This window comes from Calonectris borealis, chromosome 1, assembly GCF_964195595.1.
Source record: "Calonectris borealis chromosome 1, bCalBor7.hap1.2, whole genome shotgun sequence".
Classification (NCBI taxonomy): Eukaryota; Metazoa; Chordata; class Aves; order Procellariiformes; family Procellariidae; genus Calonectris; species Calonectris borealis.
The window spans coordinates 188,078,464-188,101,011 of NC_134312.1; the positions used below are offsets into that span (position 1 = coordinate 188,078,464).

The window sequence follows — 22,548 nt, forward strand, 5'->3', positions numbered from 1 at the left end:
TGTTAATTTTCTGATCTTAAATTTCTTGTGCCTTATTGTTGCTTTTGTTTCAACCTAGTAAATTATGCAAGCCTATCTCTCCAAATGAAAACGCTTTTAGTTTTTTAACTGGTAGTCATTTTCCTGTCAATCTAAGAATTTCTGCTTTGTGTTGCAGGACAGGAGACAAAATCAGGGTTAGGCAATAGTTATCTAGCAAAGATGAAGTAATTCTAGCCTAAGAAAATAATAATTATTTTGTTATAGACCCAAGTTAACTCGTCCCCTCATCCCCAATCCTGATTCATTAGTCAACAGAATTAGGGCAACATGACCCTTCCACGCAAATAAATTAATGGATGAGGCACTGCAGTTATTAAGTTGTAATATTTGTTGCCTGCCCTTATTGTGCCTCTATACTAATGGGGAGAGAAGGAGGAAGATAATTTTCTTAAGCTGTTCCTATCTTATTGAATGGAAACCTTGTAATGCTTTTAAATAAGAGGTGAAAATGACAATGCCACTGATTGCTGCAAATGATGGTGTAATTTTTTTCCCCTTTAGGATCTAAAGAAATATTAACTTCTGTAGAAAAGAAGTGACCAATTGTCACTTACATAGTTGTAATAGGTACGAATGCAAAAACAGAATTAAAAGTAAGACACGAGTGTTTGAAAATGTCAATAGTGCAATTATGATACTGTGAAACACTAGTTACTGGGTGAGCAGGTATTGAAGATGTGGAGTTGGAGCTGTAATTTGACCTTGTTGCACAGCCTGTGTATTTCACAGCATCAAGGCTGCCTCCAGGAAACCACATCTGGCTCTAGAAGTCATTGGGCAGTAAGTGGCTGGAGACTGAGGGAATACTTCAAGGGAGCATCATCGTGTATGTTTTTTTCTGTTTCTTTCCTAGGCATCTGCTTTTGGCCACTATCTTTAGTGATTCCTCCTCTTGAGTCAGGCTGCTGCCCAACACTAACAAAGCCTCACAGCCCTCCTGGTGAAAGGGAGGGGTATGGTGAAAAAAAAATGAAAAGTAGTTGTATGATGTGGGAGGAAGACAAGATAAGGGGAAAGATGTGAGAGTCAAAGGATCAAAAATAGGGTTTCTGCCCAGAGATGTGAAGGATCAGGGGGTGGAAACAGTTCACAGTCACTAGGGGACACTGGGCTAGATAGACCTCAGTCTGACGTAGTGCAGCCATTCTTATGTTTTATCCCTTATGTAGGAAAAAAACCAAATAGGTGATAACTATGCCAGTGTACTGCCAAGCATGATAGAAGAGCCCTTGGCTTCTCCAGCAATGGAAAAGATGGGCGTAGAAGTGTGGGAGGAAGGAATACAATGGGTATCTTAGTCAATTTGGCACTGTTCTTTCATGAGCAGTCATTCAGGGAACTCACAGGGACAGGGATATTCTTTTTTTGATATACGGGGGTCAGTCCTGCCTTCAGCTCCCTCTGTCCCTTCTGAATTGTCTGCTTGGTGGCCCTTTTCTCACCCAAAAAGATGAGCAGGGAGGCAAGAGGAGCTGATCTGCATGGGAGCAGGTTAAGTGCCTCCTTGGGGAAGGGGTAGGAAGTTCCTTTTTACTCCTACCTGAGCAATTGAAGATCATCAGAGAAATTATGGAAATTGCCATTCTTTCCTGATACTTGTGGGACTGTTCCGATAAGTTCATTGTGATCCGACTCTTAACAAGAGAAAGATGAATAGAAATACTTTGCATGCACATCATATTCAAAGTAATGTTGTTAGAACAACTGTTAGTATTTCTGACTTAAGCACTTGATTTTGCAGCTTTCTCATTGTCATAGTAGTATTAAATATGCAATTTCCAACCTTAAAGAAAAGACAGAAAAGGTAACTGGTGTATTACTCGGTACCTTTTCTGGCACAGTCTACAGTGGTGGAACACAAGCATCTACCTGAGGGATTGAATGTATGCAAAATGTATTTATGTTATATTGAATGCATTTATGGAGTAAAAAGGAAACATTATGCACAGTATGGAAGTTTTATGTGGTCATTTTGTTCATATACCAAAGCAAGACACTCCCCCAACCTGGTTTGAAAAATTATTCAGGTTTATAACTAGTTTGACGCATCTTGATTGTAGCTGATATGGTGTGATTCAATGTAGTCGTGGATTTGTTCAATGTGAACAGGAAGAGAATGATTTTGTCACCCCCATCTTCCTTCTGTTTCTGCTATGTGAATCAAACATCTGAGTGACATGCCTTCGATCAGAGATGGCACGTAAAAATTTCAAACCCTGACTCTTGTAGAAATGCATGAGTGCTCGTGAAAATGGGAAAAGACAAGATTGAACTTAGTGTTACAGCAGATGACTTTATGTGTATGCCATAGATGTCGGTGTCTTTTACACAGAAATAAAAAGAAATTAAAAAAAAAATGCAGTGAAAAGTGCTTAACATAATGAATCATTGAGTTTCAAATTAAAAAAAAAAACCACAACACAAATTCATTTTTATATTTACTTTTATTAGAGGTATACATTTTTCACTTAAAAAAAAAAAGGAGTTTCAAGTGCTCTTTCTTTTATATAGGTTAGGAGGGATGTAGGTACTCTGAACTAAAGACCTGGCAAATAAAAGGTTTCCAGTAAATCTTTTAAGAATAGCTATAGACTATTCTTAGAAGATATTTCAGATGGTTTGAATTTTACCTGTGATTACCAGCTTCTGAATAGCTTATATTCAAAAAGTATTTCTATAATAAATGCAGAACCATCAAATTCTCTACTGCTTTTTCATTAGTTAAGTCATGCTATGATGAAAAACTGGTACTGCTTTCTGATGCTAAAGCGCTAACGTTTTCTTGATATTGGGCATCCTAAGAGCCCAACTGAAAGGCAAGCAACTGCAGTATATTTTAATTAACATATAACTATATTAATTGTTTGAAACCAAAACTGATTTTTGCTATTTTTCTTTTCTCTTTTCAACTGCAATGACATTTTAAATCTCAATCAAAGATCAATTACAAGTGAAGGTTATAACCAAAAGCGTTTCAGTGAAAATGGATGATTTGACATCCTAGGAGCAACAGCCTCCTCCAGACTTTGTGCTTATGCAGGCTGTGTATTTGACAGCACTGAGAGCACGCTGCTTTAAAACTTGTAGATTAGTTATGGAGCTTTTTCATATTGTCTTGTCACTTCTTGCTCATGTAGAGAATTGTGTCCACAAAGGGCTTTTCGTGTGATTGTTCTGTGTGATGGTGTTTCTAGTTCTTGTCTTAGAAGATCAGCAGGATTTTGGATTTCTTTTAGGGGAGCTTTCATATTTACAAAGTCCTAGACATTCTTGTGTGTACAAGATTAGTGGTTAATGAGGATTTTTTTTTTTTTAAGATACCAATTTGAAAATAACTTGGGGTGGGGGGGATGACACACAGTGATGGAGTTCTAGCTGGGATGGCCTAGGAGTGTAAAAGGAGTATGTAAAGAATTGTATTTTACTATATATCTTTTGTTTGTAGGTAGTTAATGCATTTGGACAGACTTAGAGAAGTTTTGGGATACATGAACAGTTCTTCAGCTTGTATGCTTGAAATGTAGAGTGATCTGATTTTTAAACAGTTCAGTTTGGAAAAATTCCACTTAGAACCACATATTTTATGATCTGTAAGTCTGTAACATGGGGACTGGATAGAAAGTTCCATCGTTTCTGGACAGTGGGTTCATTCTGATGGACTGTTCTGGAGAGGCTGGATTTCCCCATTTGATAAAATCATATTGGAGTATGTTTCAGTCACTGCTGCGTGGTCTGGAGATGTAGAGTCCCTCTCTTAATTCAACTCTGGCAAGGAACCTAGTTAACACCACCTATTGTATGTTACAAGTGAAATAGAGTTTCATGTTGAAGGATAAGTGGACCTTGCATTCCCGGTACTACTAAGGATAGATTTGTTCCCTCTAAAATCTGAAAAAAACCTGTTCTCAGCCTGTCTTTTGTTAGCTGTTATCCTCGGTTGTCACTTCTAGTATGGATTGTACTGCATTTTGTTGACATTCTTAGTATTTTTTTTTCCTACACAAAATTGATGGTTTGGGAAAGTTGAGAAACTACTTGGCTGTTTTTTCTTTCTTTAATAGCATTTTAGTCGAATTTTGGGTTCATTTGAGCTGTGAATGATGGTTGGGTTCAATGATGGACAAAGCTTAAACTTAGAGTTAGTGCAGCTTCTTTTTGCATTTTGTGATGATTTTTCAGTTCACTTTTGCAGAGTGACTGGTTTGTAATGCTTGTGGTTCAATTAGTTACAGTTGTTCCATAGAAGCTGTTAAAACTTTGTTTAAAATATAAATGAAAAGATTTGATAAATAGTGGAGATGAGGGGAAAGAAGGTATTTATTCTATTACTTAGAGTGATGCATCTTAAATGCCAGCAGGTGGTCTATTCAAAACTAATAGTACTAGCTGCTTTTAGTAAGCCGTTGTGCAAAGCAAGGTCTCTGTTAATTGCCTTTCCTACCAGCACAAACGATTAATAGAAGATAGTGTCTTTAGCATTGTAGGATGTCATTACTGGAAACCTGTTACATGAAACTTTATGACAAATATTTTTATTAGCCATTTGATATGTATATATAGTTAGAAAATTTAACATTCTGTGCATTTCCCACAATAGAACTAATCCCCCCAGCATTGTTTTGTTGGTTTACATGTTTTGGCAATTATTATTAATGTAGTAACACAGCTATAAACCAAAAAATTTGGTTTTAAGTGAGTTGAGAAATCTTTTAACTTTAAAATCAAGTTGATTAATTTTAAACCCTCTTGCAATCTCGTTTTTTGCAAATTCAGTACAATAGATTAGCATAAACACTAATGAACTTCCAAAATAATTTATTCCAGTTAAAATCCATTCTGAATTTTTTATAAGCAAAACATATTTTAAGCTTGCTTATTATATGAAAATACTCTCACTGCTATTCAGCAGAGCAGTTAGGTGTATGCATGTTAGTCATACAAGTACACAAAAATTCAGCTAGACTCTCTGGTTGAAAGGCAGCATCGAGAAAACATATATTACAAATACCATAAAGCATTCAATCTGTGTTTACAATGTTTAGCAGATAACTTTTATTAAATTCAGGCATGAAATTTTCATTCAGCTTAAGTAAGCCAGAGATGGATGTCATTATGAGATTTACATACCATTAGCTTACATCAATTGATTAGCAGCTGAGCTCTGTGGTACAAGGCTAGTTAGATACATTATCTGTGATGCCAGGAGTCTGCAGGTCAAGGAGGTTTACTGGCTGCATGCTTATTTCCTTTGCCTTTGTGATTACTTGATAAAATGAAGTGCATCACTGTGAACAATTGACCCTTTCGAACAATCCAGACTGGTCAGCAGTCTAAATCCACATTTTAAAGCCATCATTATAGCCTCAAACTTAAGAGTTTCCAGGGTGCAGACAAAGGTGTTGTCCTCCTTCAGTACCAGTCGTGTACCGTTTTCAGACTTTATGAAGTACTTGAATTGAATAATATTTGAAGATACCGAAAACTCCTCCGGAAATCCATCCAGCCTGCTTTTGGACACCAGTACAATTCTGGATTTTATTTTTGCAATGAAATCAGGAGCATTACAAAAGATTCTAAGTCCTTGCGAACGGTCGTGGCTGTCAGTTATTTCCAGGAAAGTAGTCTCTCGAGATGCTAGCTGTTCCTTCTCCCACCTTGATTTCACTGCATCCGAGAGTACCTTAAGCTGGAAAAAATCTGCTTCTTGTGCCAAAAGTTGATTTTCTCGAAATCCTTCTGGTAGAAGAAGTTCTCCATTTCGTAGGAAGTTGAGAATGTGTCTGAAAAGGAGTCCATCTCTGTCTATGAAATAATGACCGTCTGCATCGAATGGGCACATTATTTTTCCATTTATGATCCCTTCCAGAAAAGAATCTGCATACTTAGTTAGTGTCTGCTTTTGTGTGATATATAGATAGCCACCAACATTCAGAGTAATCAGGGACGTTTTATAGTCCTTGTCTTGCTCAGAGCCTTCGGAGTTGCTGTGTTTTTCTTCGCATTCCTTCTCTCTTCTGTTTATTTTTCTCTCCATCATTGAAGCTAGGACAAAAAGCCAGCTATCTTGCTCTTTTCTTGTCAGCTTGCAAAGAGGATTTTTTTTTTTTTTTTTTTTTTAAAAAGCACCTTTATTCGGCTCCGGCACGATGTTGGAATGGAAATGCTGCTAGCATTGCTCCGACTGTCAGCTTGGGTTTGCAGTAGGTGGCGTATCAGCTGTGTATGCAGGGAGATATCAGGAATATGACTGTAAAGGAGAATTTGCATTTAACTGTATAAGGGAAGAAGGGTATAACAACTGTTTGTCTCTTTCTTTCCTTTAAGTCTAGGACGTTTACATAGTTTGGGGGGTTATTCACAGAAAGGCATACTACTATTCTAAATGACACCCTGTTTCTAATACTTCAAGATACATATGTAGTATCAGCTGGCCAAATCATGTTTAGTGCTTATGGTGTTAAACAGATAGCTTAATTTATGTTTCAAGGAATTTAATTTTCACAAAGCGTCTTTTCACATTTTTTTTTGGTACCAATTAGAGTACCTGATGCATACAGCAGGACAACACTGAAAGGAAAGGTGTCCCTGTCTGTACAAGGGGGGTGTCGTCTATGGAGTGCGTGCACTACATATTCCTCATTTATCAGACACGTGCACAGTGGTAGGATGTTTTCACAGAAAATACTCTGGAAGTGATGCTGAGGACTTGTTGGTCTGACTGTTTTAAGTTTGTGGTGAAAGCTTCCATTTGCAGTTGATGGGAGTGTCCACACCAGCACAAGAACTGCAGCCTGATTAGGTTTTGCTTTTTGCCTTTCTCTGTGCCACAGATAAAAACTGTTTGAGAGAGATTTACTGTTTGTATCAGTGATGGTTTTTTAAGTCACTAAGGCTATCTAGCATCAGTTCATTCTTTCTCGATAGAAACAGCTCAGCTGCCCTGTGGAACAAAGGGTTAGTGTGCTTACAGATAGCTTTGAACATCACACAACATTATAGCTTAGCAACACTTGGGTGCGGGGAGGGGGGAAACATCGGCAGAGCACACTGGAATCAAATGGCTGTCTTCTCTCCATGAATCTGTGCTTTGAGGCTCGCTCTTGGTTGCCTCTTAGAAAAAGGTTTCCCCTTTAAACATTTGCAGCTTGGAGCAGGAAAGGGAAAGCTCTCCACACATCTCTGTGTGCATTTCGTGGGGAGCGGGCGGGAGCCGCAGCATGCATTCCCCAGCACGGGCAGGAGACAGCGCTTACCTTGGGCTGGACCTGGAGAGGAGGTCCCATCTTTTTCAAGACGTATTTTTCACTTTAAGGTAGATGTCTCCTGCTTTGCCTGATTAGCAGTGAAAAGTCAGATTATTCTTCTGTAAATTCTTCTGCTCTTATTTCTAAATATTTTATTCCTACTGCTCCCACTGTCTCTAAGGCTGTTTATCGATACTGTAGAGTCATCACTATAATATTTTATTAATTGATAACTGAATCTAGTAGAAAAAAACGCACTTTTTTTTACTCGCTATTCTCCTTGCCAGGGTATCCCTAGCACTGATACGCTAAATTTTTCTGCTGCTGTGTGTTCATTAGATTTGATTTATCAGGAATTAGTCATGGGTTTAATTTTAACTCTTTGATGCCATTGATATGTTTAGCATAACTTCAGTCAAAGAGATTTCAAGCAGTTTCTAATTTTTAAACATTTTTTCAAAATTAACTCCTTTCACAATTATTGAGTGAATAATTGAGAAAATGAAAGAGCCAATTAGTTTCAAGTATGATTTTTTTTTTTTTTTGGCCATTACAGGAGACATCCGTTCAAATTTAGTTTATTGTCAAGTGATGGGAAATTCAGTTAATGTGCTTAGATTGTGCATAGCTACAGTGTTGAACCATTTTACTGGCTGTTAAACCCTAAGAGAATGAGTTTTGTGATGCTTTCATCTTACACAGTGATCTTGAAATACTTTCAAGCTGAACTAGGAATGTCCTGCCACAAGTAACTAGGGATTTCCAAGGAGAGCTGGGATTTGTGAAAGGTATGAGATTTTTCATGGCCAGCTAAGCTGTCTACATTTTAAGAGACAGCAGTTGCAGAACAGTATCTGCTCACTTAGGTTTTCATGCTCATCGTCTTCTGAATGTTCTAACACTTGCAGTTGAAATTTTCCGCTTTTGTGAACGAGTAAGTATTCTTTGAAAGATCATGCACAATCTTTTTAGTGGTTTGAATGATAAAATATTCAAAATCGATTTGATATGGAAAATACACTCTGTGGAGATCATGAATATTTACATTTAAACCTTTGAGACTTGAAAAATATAGAGCTGCTGTAAAATTTTCATCACCACAAACCCATGTAACTTTACTTTACTGCAGCTGACAGTCATCTGTAACACAAAATTAAAGCCTGGCACATCGTTGTGAAAATTTTCCACTTTCTGTGCCGTACTACAAGACAACTTTTCCTAAGAGCCCTCCTTCTTCTTATGCACTTGTTGATACATACGGTATTGCAGCACGTGTAGTTTTAGTGAGGTGGTTTCATATAGCTCACTGTTTTCTGAAGGTGTAGCTATGCCTAGAGGAACTGGATTTCCTTTTTTCTGTCTTTTTGTCCATGCACTGGAAGATCATCCAAAAGTTCATTTTGGTAAAGGTATGCAAGTATTTCTTGCAGTCAAGTTAGACCATTCTTGTGCTCTGAGAGTCTTTGTGTTGCACACCAGGCGTGTGACGGCTGAGATGTGCCCAGGGCATCCCGGATCTTCTTGCTTCCCACTTGGATTGAGACAGAGTAACTTGCTGCTCTGTGCTCTCCCATGCTGTGAGTTTCTGCCCTGTACAGCTGAAGTATCCTGCTTGCTGATGTTGGTAGCTAGCAATCCTGAAGTGACTGCTGCTTCACAAATTGTTAGTGTCACCTGCAGGTGAATAGGAGGAAGGAATAGCGCTGGAATCCAGCAATTGCAAGGATATTGTTTTAGTTCCAGATTGTCGTGCTTTTCCATCATCCTTTTCTAAACGACCTGACTTCCGCTTCAAAGATTTCTTCTTCTGTACAGGGGCGACGGATACCAGCGACGGTTGGTCCTCTGGTTCAGCTGTAGTACCCGTCGCGAGGGTTTGGGTAGCTGCAGTGCCTGTCGCGGGGATTGGAGTACTTGTAGTGACTGTTGCCGGGGTTTGAGTGGCTGCAGTGCTTGTCGCACTGGTTGGAGTAACTGCAGTGACTGTTGGCGGAGTTTGAGTAGCTGCAGTGCCTGTTGTGGGGGTTGAAATAACTGTAGTGACTGTTGCCGGGGTCTGAGTAGCCACAGTGGTTGTCGTGGGGGTTGAAGTAGCCACGGTGCCTGTCGCAGGGGTTTGAGTAGCCACAGTGGTTGTCGTGCGGGTTGAAGTAGCTACAGTGCCTGTCGTGGGGGTTTGAGTAGTCACCGTGTCTGTTGCCGGGGTTGATCTCTGGACAGTATTCCTGAATAGTTGTTTAACTCTAAACAAGGCCTGAACCACATTCAGGAGACATAGCAATATGATCGTGCTTGTTTGAACATCCCAAGGATATTCAAAATTCTCAGGGAATATTGTGGACGTCTTCATGAAGAGGATAGAAGAAAAAGGAGTTTCTGAAGATATGGAAGGGAAGGTGAACAAGTGGGAGAAAGTGTCCCATCCTGTCTCCCCCCTAAATTCCTCCTCTGAGGTGAAGACGTAAGAAGTGTAATTATTAATAGTTTCCAAAAGGTAGCTCCCGAAGAACAGGAATGATGGCAGTGCTGAGTACAGGCTCGTGACCAATAATTTTATCATAACATAAAGCCAGGTCACACAGTATAGCAAAGCAATGACCTTAATCCATTTCCCCGAGATGATCAACCCCACATACAAACTGATAATCAGCAGTATAGACAGCCAGTAAGGTGCTATATACCACAACTCCAAAACCAGATCCAACAACTCTGAGAGCAAATAAACCAACATTGTGAACATCGAGTACTAAACTGATATAATGAATGCTTATAACAAATTTGTTTTAACCCGTTCGGGTCAGATGTGTCGTTATCTCAACCCTTCGAGCCCCACGTTGGGCGCCAAAAAGGACTGTCGTGGTTTAACCTGGCAGGCAGCCAAATACCACGCAGCCGCTCACTCACTCCCCCCGCCCCTGCAGTGGGACGGGGAGAGAATCGGAAGGGTAAGAGTGAGAAAAACTCGTGGGTTGAGATAAAGACAGTTTAATAGAACAGAAAAAGGGAAAATAATAATGATAATGATAAAATATACAAAATGAGTGATGCACAATGCAATTGCTCACCACCCGCGCTGACCGATAACCAAGTAGCGATCGGTACTTCCTGGATCACGCCTACCCTTCATATACTGAGCATGACGTCACATGGTATGGAATACCCCATGAGCCAGCTGGGCTGGCTGTCCTGATTATGTTCCCTCCCATCTTGTGTACCTAGCTCAGTCAGTAGGCACGGGAGCTGTCCTTGGACTAGGAGGGCACTTAGCAACAACTGAAAACATCGGTGTGTTATCAATATTCTCCTCATACTAAATCCAAAACACAGCACTAGGAAGAAATTTAAGCCTATTCCAGCCGAAACCAGGACACAGATTAAGTCAGAAAATATACTAAACGGTCTTGCACACACTTAGGAGAGTGGCTGTGGTAGTAGTAGTACTCCGTTTCCAAGTTACTCACCCTTTGGGCTGCACCACGAGAGCAATCCACAGAGCTTTTCAGTTTCTTCTCAGTCAGACAAGCCGTCCTGGACACAGTGAAAATGCAGTGCTGGTGTCTATCAGCTACACAGGAAAACAAATCCTAGGAGGAGGGAGCTAGGCATCTGCCCCTCATTCTGTCCTACACGTTTCCTTTTGAAAAATAACCTCACTCCTCCTCAGCTTCCATCCTCCTCCTGAACCTCCTGGTCTGGAAGCTTGAGCACGCCATGGAGCTGAGGATTCAGGGCTGGAGCACACCACTGAAAAGTCGGTGCTTTACCCAGGGTTCAGCTTTACTCACGTGCCCGAACAGCATCAGCTTCACTGAGAGTCTGCGTGTCAGTGAAAATGACCTAGGTTACAGAAGACAGCTACTTTATTTATTACAGTACAAAAGGATATGAGGAGGAATCTGCAGCTATAAGAGGTAGAGAATTTTTGAAGTGTATTAGGAAGCAGTGCTAATGAAATCTGTTTGGGCTGTCGAGGCAATTTGCTCGTCATTTAATGTCATAACACAGAAAATTGGCCAGGTTGTTGGACAATTAAACCATTCAATAGTTACTATCGCACAGTGTTAGTAGTATGGACATTCTCATTCCAATAATAACTCCAGGACATTGATTAACAGCAATTGAAGACAAGCTCTACACGCTAATTAAAATTAAAGATTTTCAAATCAACAAGTCTGAACAGTTCGCATTCAAGAGTTTTAAAAGAGCTGTCTAAGAAACTGTATCAACAGTTGCTGTTGATATATTTAATAATTTTTGAGCACTGCAGTTCTACAAGATTGAAAAAGCAAATGCTGTGCCGGTATTTGAAAGGTGAATTGGATGGCCCAGGCATTTAAAAACGAAAAGGAACTATACGAAAAACAATAAAAAATCTGACTTGGAAGTCAATCAGTTAAAAATTAAGGGAGAGTAATATAATACTAATGAATGTGGGTGGAGGGAAAATGGATTGTGCCAATTTTTTCCCCCTTTTTTTGATTACAATTTGTTCAGCAAAGGAGGCAATGCTTTTTTTCTGTTAAATTTTTTAGTATGTCCTATCTGTCACCTTGAATTAGAATATATACTGTATTAGTTTCCCTCTCATTTAACTATACAAAAATTATCTGCCAGGTTTCAAACTGGCAAATGTTAAGCAGAGAATTGTTCATTGCTCTCTACAGCTTCCTGAGGAGGGGAAGTGGAGAGGGAGGTGCTGGTCTCTTCTCCCTGGGGCACAGTGACAGGACGCGTGGGAATGGTTCAAAGCTGCGCCACGGGAGGGTTAGACTGGACATTAGGAAGCATTTCTTTTACCGAGAAGGTGGTCGAACACTGGAACAGGCTTCCTGGAGCGGCGGTCGATGCCCCAAGCCTGTCAGTGTTTAAGAGGCATTTGGCCAATACCCTTAACAACATGCCTTAAGTTTTGGTCAGCCCTGAATTGGTCAGGCAGTTGGACTAGGTGATCGTTGTAGGTCCCTTCCAACTGAAGTAGACTATTCTATTCTGTTCCGTTCTGTTCGATTCGATTCTCCTAAAATGTTGCTGTGATTTGCTTCATGGTCCTATTTATATTTAGTCATGGATCAAGGAGGAGATAGTTACTGATGAAGTTTGGAGATGATAACAGACTGAGAATGTAATCAATGAGGACATACGTTGCTGATGCAGAATCATTTGGATGGTTGGTTAGGATAAGATTTTAATATGTCCAAATATGAAGTTTATACGCCCAGGAATACACTGTAGGTGGGGCCTGCAGTATGTACGTTTGCAGGAGGGGTAGGGCAGAGGCTCTGTCCTGTGTACAATGCATCATCGACAACTGAACATGAGGTCATCATTTTATGCAGCGGTCAGTAAAATAAATGTACTGTGTATTTTTGGATGCCTAAATAAGGAAGTGCTAAGTCAAGACTGGGCAATCCTGTTGTGTAGCTACGTAGTTAGCAAGGAAGGGTGGTCCGAGAAGGGCACCAGCTTTGAGGCAGCCCGTTGAATGGAAGAGAGGTGCCACAAAATGCCTCTGGTGCAGAAGATCAGAGCTGAGGTCTCGTATAGGAGGGGGCTGCCCCTTGTCCAGCCATCACATGCAATAACCTGGGAAGCTGCACAGCGGTATAAGTGGGCAGCGGGAACTACTGGGGCGTCTGACTTGGAGGCTGGGAAGCAACAGCCCAAATTCTACCTGTTGAGGAGCTGGAGGCACATATGCCTATAGCCTGTCCTTGCTGCACTTTCTTCCGCTTTTTCCTGCTGCCTGGGAATCGTGCGTCATGAGGCAGGTCTTCATCTCCTCTTTCCTTGGCACCTCTCACAGAAAGAGCAGGAGCTGGTAAACTCCAGATCCTGTCCCACGCGCCATCAAGTCTGGCTTTGAGTCCTACAGCTCAGGAGACATTCATGAACTGAACTTTCTCAGGCCAATAAGAATTGCCCCTGTACTCGGCACTGGTGAGGCCGCACCTCGAATACTGTGTCCAGTTTTGGGCCCCTCACCACAAGAAGGACACTGAGGTGCTGGAGCATGTCCAGAGAAGGGCAACGAAGCTGGTGAAGGGTCTGGAGCACAAGTCTTATGAGGAGCGGATGAGGGAACTGGGGTTGTTTAGCCTGGAGAAGAGGAGGCTGAGGGGAGACCTCATCGCGCTCTACAACTACCTGAAAGGAGGTTGTAGTGAGGTGGGGGTTGGTCTCTTCTCTCAAGTAACTAGCGATAGGACGAGAGGAAATGGCCTCAAGTTGCACCAAGGGAGGTTTAGATTGGACATTAGGAGAAATTTCTTTACTGAAAGAGTGGTCAGGCCTTGGAACAGGCTGCCCAGGGCAGTGATTGAGTCACCATCCCTGGAAGTATTTAAAAGATGTGTAGATGAGGTGCTTAGGGATATGGTTTAGTGGGCATGGTGGTGTTGGGTTGATGGTTGGACACGATGGTCTTTTCCAACCTTAATGATTCTATGATTCTGTGATTCTATAATGACTAAGAAGCTGAAAAATAAACCTAATGGAAGATTCGAGAAAACATGGTTTCCTTTTATTAGGCTTGATAAAGGTGGAGAGTACGTAAGTGCTTGGATGGGCACAAATGCTTTTAAAGCAGGCTCTTCAACTTAGCAGTCAAAGGTTTAACAAGACCCAGTGGCTGGAAGTTGGAGCTGGGTGCAGTCAGACTAGAAAACTAACACATTAAAATCTCCAAGCCAGTCCATTTCTCCCTCCCTCCCTCCCTTCCTCCCTCCTTCTCTGTCTCACCCCCTGTCAGACCATCTTCTGCACAATTCCAGTAAATTTCCCCAGTGCCTGTTTATTAAGATTGCCTTAAGCGTTTTAACCACATTCTGTTCATTTGATGGTGATTGTCAGCAGGATTTGAAGCTGGAATCGGCGTCTCCACAGCACATCTCCCTATCATCTCACTGAAAGAGTCAACATTTGAAATTCCTTTATAAATTGGCACTGGGGCGTTCAGGCAGGGAGGTCAGGGTGAGCGTGCATTTGGCAGCTAATGATGAAGTGACGGGTTATGTAGACAAGCCTGTCTAGAGCTGCACTCATAGTGTGCTTGTACCCGCCACTCCACATAGGGCGACTGAGAGCGTAAGATGCTTGGGAAAATGTCTATTTTCCCTTCTAATCTGGTCTTATCTAGTCTTCCAGACCCATTCATTTATCTTGTACTATCTGTTTTATTTTGAGTAGGTATTTTTAACAGGGAATTGCCACTTTCATGCCTTATTCATCCTTTGGCTTTTAGGCTGATGTGACTGTGGAAATATCAAGGCACTTTTGACGTCTTTTCATTGCAGCTCTGGTCCTGCAACAAGTGAAGACAGATTCAAGTCTCTCTGAACTTGAATTTGGTGAACGAGGGCTAATTAGGCTACGAAGGGAGTAAAAACTGTGTTCCCCCACTACAGTCTTGCATCCAGAGTTTTGCATGCATCTTTGCAGATTTATTCTGCTGGACTCTCTGGGTGTGTTAAAATCCCCAAGAGGGTCCAGGGAAAATGGGACATAAACCTTGGCTTTTGGACAGTGGATGAGCTCTGACAGCAGACTAGCTTAGCTGCAAGACAGTGGTCTTGGAGACTGCGGACAGCCTTGTACTGTGAAGCGACTGGAACATTAAAAGCCAAATCCGGATCAGTGGTAATTAAAAGAGGGTATTAGCCAAGACATCAAAAATGAGCTATTACTAAGGATAAGCATGTTTAATTGGCAGGTTCATTTCCTAAATAGTTGGTGTGGAGGAGCTATCTGGTTCACTGATCCTGATTCTTCAAAATTAAGAGTAATTTGAAAATTGTGCAAGTTGCAGAGAGATTTGATAGTGGCATGTCAGTGTTCAGACAGCTGGGCTGGATGGCTGAGATGAGTATAGGCTAGTTAGCCTTGAGCCTGTAGTGTAGAAACTGGTGGAAAAATTGTCATGGAGTTCAAGAGGTAGAAAAGATCAGAAATATAATGAATGCTAGCAAACATGGCGTTATGTAAAGGTTTTCTGGTCAAACAAACCTCATTTTGTTTATTTTGGAGATTGTGAGTTTGATAAAGTAACAGCATGTTTGCAGCCTGCTTAGCATTTCATATTGCACATAATTTAGAATCTTGTGACATTCTGATTTATGTCTAAAAAAAAAAATAGCAAGCACAGAACAAGATTTAAAACTGGCTGACAGTTATCAGAAAGTAATTATCAGTAGGAAACCACTCAGGTTGTAGTTTGAAGGGCCTCCTCCAATACTAGCAAGAGGGACAGTAGTGAGTGAGAATCACTGCTTATAAAATGTGTCGTGATTGACACAAATGCTGGTCAGACAGTGAATAACTACGACAGGACTGTCATGGTGTGACTGGGATCACTTAATTTACAGAATGTGTTTAAAGACAGTGCATTTTAACCAAGCCAGAGGCAGTTATATACGTAGGAACAGGGAATGTGGAGCACATAGGTAAAATGCGAGGCTTGGAAGAGACTCAGAGTAGACATATTAGTGATATAATAGTCAGTCAGCTCCATCAACTCCCAGAGCTTGATTTTTAGAGACAAATTGATCTTAACCCAGTTTTAGCCACCTAAACATGAAGCACGGTCATGGGACACAGACACCCACCCCCCTTCCTCTCCCCCTTCCCCCCCCCCCCCCAAAAAAAACCAACCCCAAAACCAAAACCACAAAAAGCCCACCAGACAGGGGAGATCATTGAATCCTAAAGGAGATGGGACCAATTTTCTTCTGAAAGTCTCCCTTTCTCCCTCTCTCAGCTGAATTCAGAGAGTCTGCTGAATAACCTTGAGATGGCTCAAGTAAGGAGAGAGAAATTCCAGCCTCTTCTCCTGTATCTGTTATTTTACCTCTCTGTGGTTTTGGTAAGACCAGTACAGAAGTATTATGTCTATTTTCTGGTCTCCGTATTCTTAAAACGTCATTGCAAGATTGAACAGGGTGCAGATAAGAGCCCCAAAACTGATTTAAGTGTGGCATAAAATGCCTTGTGGTGAGATAATGCATGAGCTTGAATTACTTCATTTATTGAAAAGATGATTGAGAAGTGACTTGATTACAATGTATAAGTACTTTTGCAGGGAGGAAACAGGCTCTTTAGCATAGTATAGAAAGACATCAGAAGAACCAACTGCTAGAAGCTGGAGGCAAATTTGTATTAGAAATTAAGCAGCAATATTAGTACCACTTTAGCCACACATAAGTTATTAGGTTCTGTACAGAAGAAAGAGGATAAAATTTATCTGTCTGTGATACACAGGAGGTCAGGCAAATTGGCCAAGTTGTCTCACCTGATCTTAAACCTTAGGAATCTGTAAAACCAGAAGTGTTTTCATAAAACTTTGCTTTTTGCTTTGTTTCATTCAAAAGTAGCTGGAAAAGTATGACATTCTTATCCTTTGAAGGATTTAGTTTAAATCAAACCAAGAAATTTTAAATTAAATAATCTTTAAATACTTGGTGTCAAAGTAATCGCTCTCTTCATTATTCAGGGAGAGCAGACTTAGATTTCCAGATGTAATAATATTTCAGTCTATGAAGCAATAGAGAAGTTATAGGGGTCTCAGAAAGAGTGCCTTGTGTTACTTGGCATCAATACTACTAAGCGTTTGCGTTATCTTCTGTGACATTGCCAGCTGAAGTGAGGGTGACAGTGTAGAACCCTACACCAGTAGCAAGACAAGGCTCTCTGTTGGAAGGGCATTTTAAATAGCAAGAGATAATCAAGCCATTAACGGGAAAGGATGAGTCTCTTAGCTTTATGCAAAGCTGTTCCCAGAGGTGTATGTTTTATATGTATTGCACTGGCTATGCCCAAAAGAGATAGTTAAGTTGCCCCCTCTCCCCACCCGCCCCCCCCCGACACACTATGCACTAGAACATCGTAATAGAAAAGCAGGTGTTTGGCCACCATCATATCTCGCTTCCTTTCTACATCAAGTTGCTTTTAATTTTTAAGCTTTTCCACCTCTACAGAGTAGGCTGGTACTATTGCATTGCTCTGTTAGTCGTTGTTGCTTTAGGGAGAAGGGTGTTCACATCACGTTACAAAGCGACTGTGTTACAGAGGTGAATGTACAGAGAGCAGTATAAACTAAAACTTAGTATGTGATCTCCTAGATTACTAACTGCAAGTTTTTATTTCTTTTCCCCAAGTGTTAGCATATGTAGTATTATTACTTTATTGCATTATGTTCCTTTAGTGAACAATTTTTTTTTTTATTGTAATGACATGAAAATAGGTTACTTTTTTTCTGAAGATAGGAATAAAATTAGCTCTCATTTTATCTTCCACTAGTTTTGGATACTTTGATGATTGGGTTGTCTTTGTAGATTTTTTTTTTTTCCCATGGTCACTGCCTGTATTCAACACACATTTCCAGAAAACAGTTCCTAGATAAGCTGAGTGCAACAATCTAGAGAAAGGACCACACAGTTACCATCTCTTAGTTAAAATTTGATCTTTGTGATTCATTCTTAATATGTAAAACGTCTGATGTCAAAATAAGGAGGTCTAGGGGATACCAGCTGTGCAAGCATGTTTCTTCTGCTTATTTCTTTGGTGTCTAAATAGCAGAGATTTTAGAACTTGATTTAAGAATTTCTAATTACATTATATTTACTAAATGCTGAATTAGTGAAAAATATTTCAGATGTTGACTATGTTGGTGAATCTTATTTTAATGTCCAGTTTTGCTTTGGTTTTTTCATTCTAGATAAACTTTCCTTGGAAGGAATAGTGGTGCAACGTGCTGAATGCAGACCTGCAGCTAGTGAAAACTATATGAAACTGAAAAGGTAGGAGTGTTTTATTACAAATGGATATGTAATATCTGACTTTGATGCTTTTATTATTGCTTTACTAGGGATAGATGACTTCAGTCTTGATTTTGGGGTGGATTTACTGTAGGGAAGGAATGAAGGCTGGTGTGGGACTTGTACCTCCCTCTGGTATTGTCTGGTGGGACGATGTAGACTTCTGTGTTCCATCATCTGCAAAACTCTTAACTCGAGCACACATTGTGCCTCTTCATACCTGAACGTGTGAATGTATGGCTATATTCAAATGTGATTAAAGCAAAATTTCCTGAGGACTTAAAAGTTTACATTGGTCTGGTCAGGACAAACTTTCTGCATATGGGTTTCTGTGTGGATCATCCAAACTCAATTCCACTTAATACTGTGCCATGCTAGACAAAGAGCACCTCTGAAAAGATATTTACAATGCCCAAAACAGGAAGGAGTACAGGAAGAAGTGCTAGACCTAAACTGGCATGCTTGCTAGAAAAGATAATGGCTGAAAATGTCAGAAGTGGCATGGAAACCACAAGACTTAAATTTAACAGAATCATTTAGTGACTTTTGAAAATTTAATCCGATACATCTAGAATTTACCATGTGATTCATATATCATGTGGATGATTAACTTGATGATGTTCTCTAGTAATAAATAAGATTTTGAATTGAATTGTGCGTTATATGAAATACATACTTATACATTTTAACCCCACAAGTACGCATGTGGGGTTTAATTAAATCACCATTTTATATTGTAAGTTTTTTGTAAATAGAGAAATGCAAAGCAGGAAATTTCAGGAAGAGAATCGTCTGTGACTAGTTTTAGAATCGTCAAAAGAAATGCAGAAAAGGCAAAGTGATGTTTTTCCCCAATTCCTGATCTGTTTTCTGTGTATCATATACTACATTTACAGTATCTTATGTTTTATTAACCTCCTCTGTCATCTCAACTGCTCCAGTATTTCCTTATTGTGTTCATTCAATTCTGAGACTTTATATTCTAGCTGTTGGCAAATCAGTACCATAAGTTTGCTTATGTACAGTGAACTACTTCATTTCAGACTCTGTTCTGTGATTGCTATCATGATTTTTGTCATCAGTGTGAAATGGAGTATGAAGCAAATGTGATGTTACTAGAAAAGGACTCATTTCAATCTGGCAATTTTAAATATATACAAATATAATCTGTGGGATGTATTTGCTTCATAACTGTTTTAATCACAGGTTGCCTGATCCAAGTGCTTTTTTGCCTTTTGTACACAGTCTTCTATTACTTGATCAGATAAGCTTCTTCTGGTAAGGCCACAGCAGGAGACCAAAACAAAACTGATAGCTTTAATGACATGCTACCCAAACGCTGAATTTTTCAGCATCCTACTTTCTGTCATGCACGCATGCATGCAGCCCCTCCTGATCTTTGTTTTTGTCATGTTCAACTCCAATAGGAGCAACAAAGATAGAAACATGAAGGCAGGTTTTGTGTTTGGAAGCATTGGCAGCTGAAAACTGATGGTACCCTTGTTTTTTCTTTCCTGTAGAAAAATTGTCAGGCTGTGTATGCCTAGTTTCTAGCTTTGCATGTTGTTAAAGATTTTTTTTGCCTTTTACCAAAAAGTTTTTTTAAAAAAAAAATCTTATCTGGTGGGAATCAGCATGAGATTTAGCAGATCTAGCAGTCACAGCCTCAGAAGAAATTGGTTTATGTCCAAATACCATCTCTGGTATTTGAGTAGTAGAATCTAACTTTTCTCTTCCCTCCCTTTACTCTCTCCCACCCTCAACATGCTGCAGTCTGTATTTGTGCTTTAAAAAAGTGACAGCCTTGAAGATAAACCACATAAGTTATAGAACTATGTTATATTAAACCATTTTTATTCACTTTTCTATTTACTGTTGTGCTTTACATGAGAGAGACTATCCAAAGGTGGAATTGATAATATTGATAAAACAGCAAGTCTGTTGTGTAGGCTTTAAGTGCAACAATAGTAAATTGAGTCGGGAAGGAAGTAAAATTAAAAGATAAATGCAGTTGCTTCAAACTTTGAAGATCTAGAAAATGAAGTTAAGCTGCACACTCCAATAACTGTAATCATTTGTTTTCTGCGAGCTGGCAGTGACCAAAAGGGATTATATGTCTCCTTGGTATTAAATGCAGATACGGATCCCCTCTATTTTACCCTCTGTATCTGGGTCAAGGAAATTGGCTGATGGGTATGTGGCGTGGCATTTGATTTCCATGCTGCTCTGTAGAGTTTCAATGAGAGGACAAATTGATGGTCTTGTGACGGGGCTGCCAGCCATTAGGTGGGAGATATGTGTGATGGGTAATGAAAGCATAGAATTTGGTGACACATACTGGTGAAAGCGTTGTCAAACATAGCAGACGGGAGGGTTTTTTCCCAAGGAGCAGCTTTGATTTGATTACAGGAAGGGTGTAGATGGCTGATGTTCAGAACACTTTGAATACAAGGTACAAATGTGTGTCTAGGAATAACTAGTCAGAAAGGTAAAACAAAGATTGTGTGACCTTCACTTGGCATTTTCCATTTTGGAAGTTTTGTTGTTGGCAGGTTGGTTTATTTTTTCCATTTTTCTGAACTTTAAGTTCTAGAAGGGGAACAAATACCATGAAACACCTGCTATCCTGCACTAGTAAAACTGCTATTGAATTTCCTAGAAATTTTTTATTAACAATGTATTTGTTCTTTGTAACGCCTTAATGATTAGTTATACATTTGTAATTACTGCTGGTGATGCTATTGTGGCTAGCTGGAAAATAATATGTGGTTCCCAAGCACCTGTCCTAATTTCTGTCTTGTGGAAGTGGATCTCATAGTCCCACTTAAAAATATTTGGACTGTGTGGTGAAAAAAAATAGGCAGACTGTTCCCAACTGCGGATGGTTTTACTGTGTGGTGGTCACAGAAAATACTGTCCTTATGCTACTCTTTCTGGTTGATACTTTCCTTCTTACCCCATCAAGCCTGTCGGATGAAGGAAGATGGTGGCATGTGAACTGTTGTAGCAGAGGGTGTGTGTCACAGACGGAGTTACATGCACAGCTCATTGTACAGCATACGCTGTATTTGCACCGGTCTTGTGCCCCTGCCATCCATGCCGCCTTAGGTAGGCTGCCTTTCCCTTCTGCCAGGCTGCCCTAGGCAGGCTCCGCATCCACCCCAGCCAGTCCCACCTGAACGAGACTATTTTCTTCATCGTACCGTAGTCAGCTTTCCACCATGAGGAGGCATTATCTGTCCCTTAATTTTGCCTTTCTGAGGCTTAAGAGATTTTTATTTCCATTACCTTCATTCCATGATCCCGGTGTTTAAACACCTTGGGGTTAATGACTCCCCAAAGAGAGAGGTCCTCCAGGAGGCTTGTCTGCACTGGGAAGGTGCACGACAGAAGGACAGGGCACAGGGAGAGAGGAGTCCCCAAACGTTCAGGATCCCCTCAGGCTCCAGATGACTTGAGAGGAGATGAGAATAAGATTTTGATGCTCCCGAGGGGCTTTTGCTATGCACAAAAGAGGGAAAATGGGGTTCTGGCATGCACCCCATCTCAGATTCTCTCTGCCAAATTACCTGTTTCCATCCCTGCACTGGTCCTCACGTCTGTTCTGTTCGTCCCTCTGACCACAGCAAACCCTCTTCTTCCCAAATTCTTTCTCAGTCCCCCTTTCCCATTTCTGTTTATTTCTGTGTCTCCATTTCCTCACAGAAATAATTTTATTTTCAAAAATAATTTGAGCATATCATTATCACATACACTCAAACTCCTTTTCATTTTGAGGAAAAGTTAAGAGGAAGAAAAAAATAATCTCTGGGAGCGACTTCTGCAAAGCGCCAATTCAAACTGATGTTGTCAAGTTGAGCAGCTACAAGGTCTCCAGGACTGCGCAGGTCCTTTACAATGGGGTGGCAAGGCACCAGGCTCGTAGTTCTTGGGGGAGGTTTTGAAGGCACATGCAAAGTGCAGCTCAAGTAGTTGTTGAATGCAGCATTTGATAGCACTTCCCCAACAGCAGTGGATGGCAGGCAAAAACTGGGATAAAATCAGAGCCCTTGTTTCATTCTCAAATGTGCTGGTGAAATGCTGGTCACCTTTCGAAATGGATTGTGGGAGACTCTGATTCAACTGTACATAATCTGAATTACTGAACTCTCCCAAACTGTACACCAAATGAAAAAAAAAAAAAAAAAAAAGAGTCCCAGGATTACAGAAAGCCTAGAAGAGCTGACATTTAACACTGCAGTGGGGCTGGTAATCCCTATAATTCTCTTAAGTAACTTAAAAATACATCTTGAAGTATCGTTAGTGAAAATGGTAGTTGCCAGCATGACAGCTTGTAACAAGGCTGCAAGAATTTTGTATATCTTCTTGCTTTTTCTTTCAAGAGTTTTCTACAGAGAGTGTGATGAAAGTCCTTAGAAAAAGCTACTGGAAGAAACATGCATGATAGGCTTTTA

The 22,548-nt window shown here is 40.3% G+C and overlaps 2 protein-coding genes across 4 annotated transcripts in view; one reads left to right on the forward strand and one right to left on the reverse strand.

Annotated features, from left to right (window-relative positions):
* Positions 1-22,548, forward strand: part of GTF2F2 (general transcription factor IIF subunit 2) — a 97,554-nt gene that overhangs the window by 26,514 nt on the left and 48,492 nt on the right. For all 3 annotated transcript variants that reach the window (XM_075139578.1, XM_075139576.1, XM_075139577.1), the window contains one exon: positions 17,995-18,076. In XM_075139578.1, coding sequence (XP_074995679.1) covers positions 17,995-18,076 — 82 coding nt within the window. The remainder of the gene's footprint in view (positions 1-17,994; positions 18,077-22,548) is intronic.
* KCTD4 (potassium channel tetramerization domain containing 4) lies at positions 2,498-6,076 on the reverse strand. Its single transcript, XM_075139570.1, has one exon. The coding sequence runs from the start codon at positions 6,074-6,076 to the stop codon at positions 5,303-5,305; it is 774 nt and encodes a 257-aa protein (XP_074995671.1). The 3' UTR covers positions 2,498-5,302.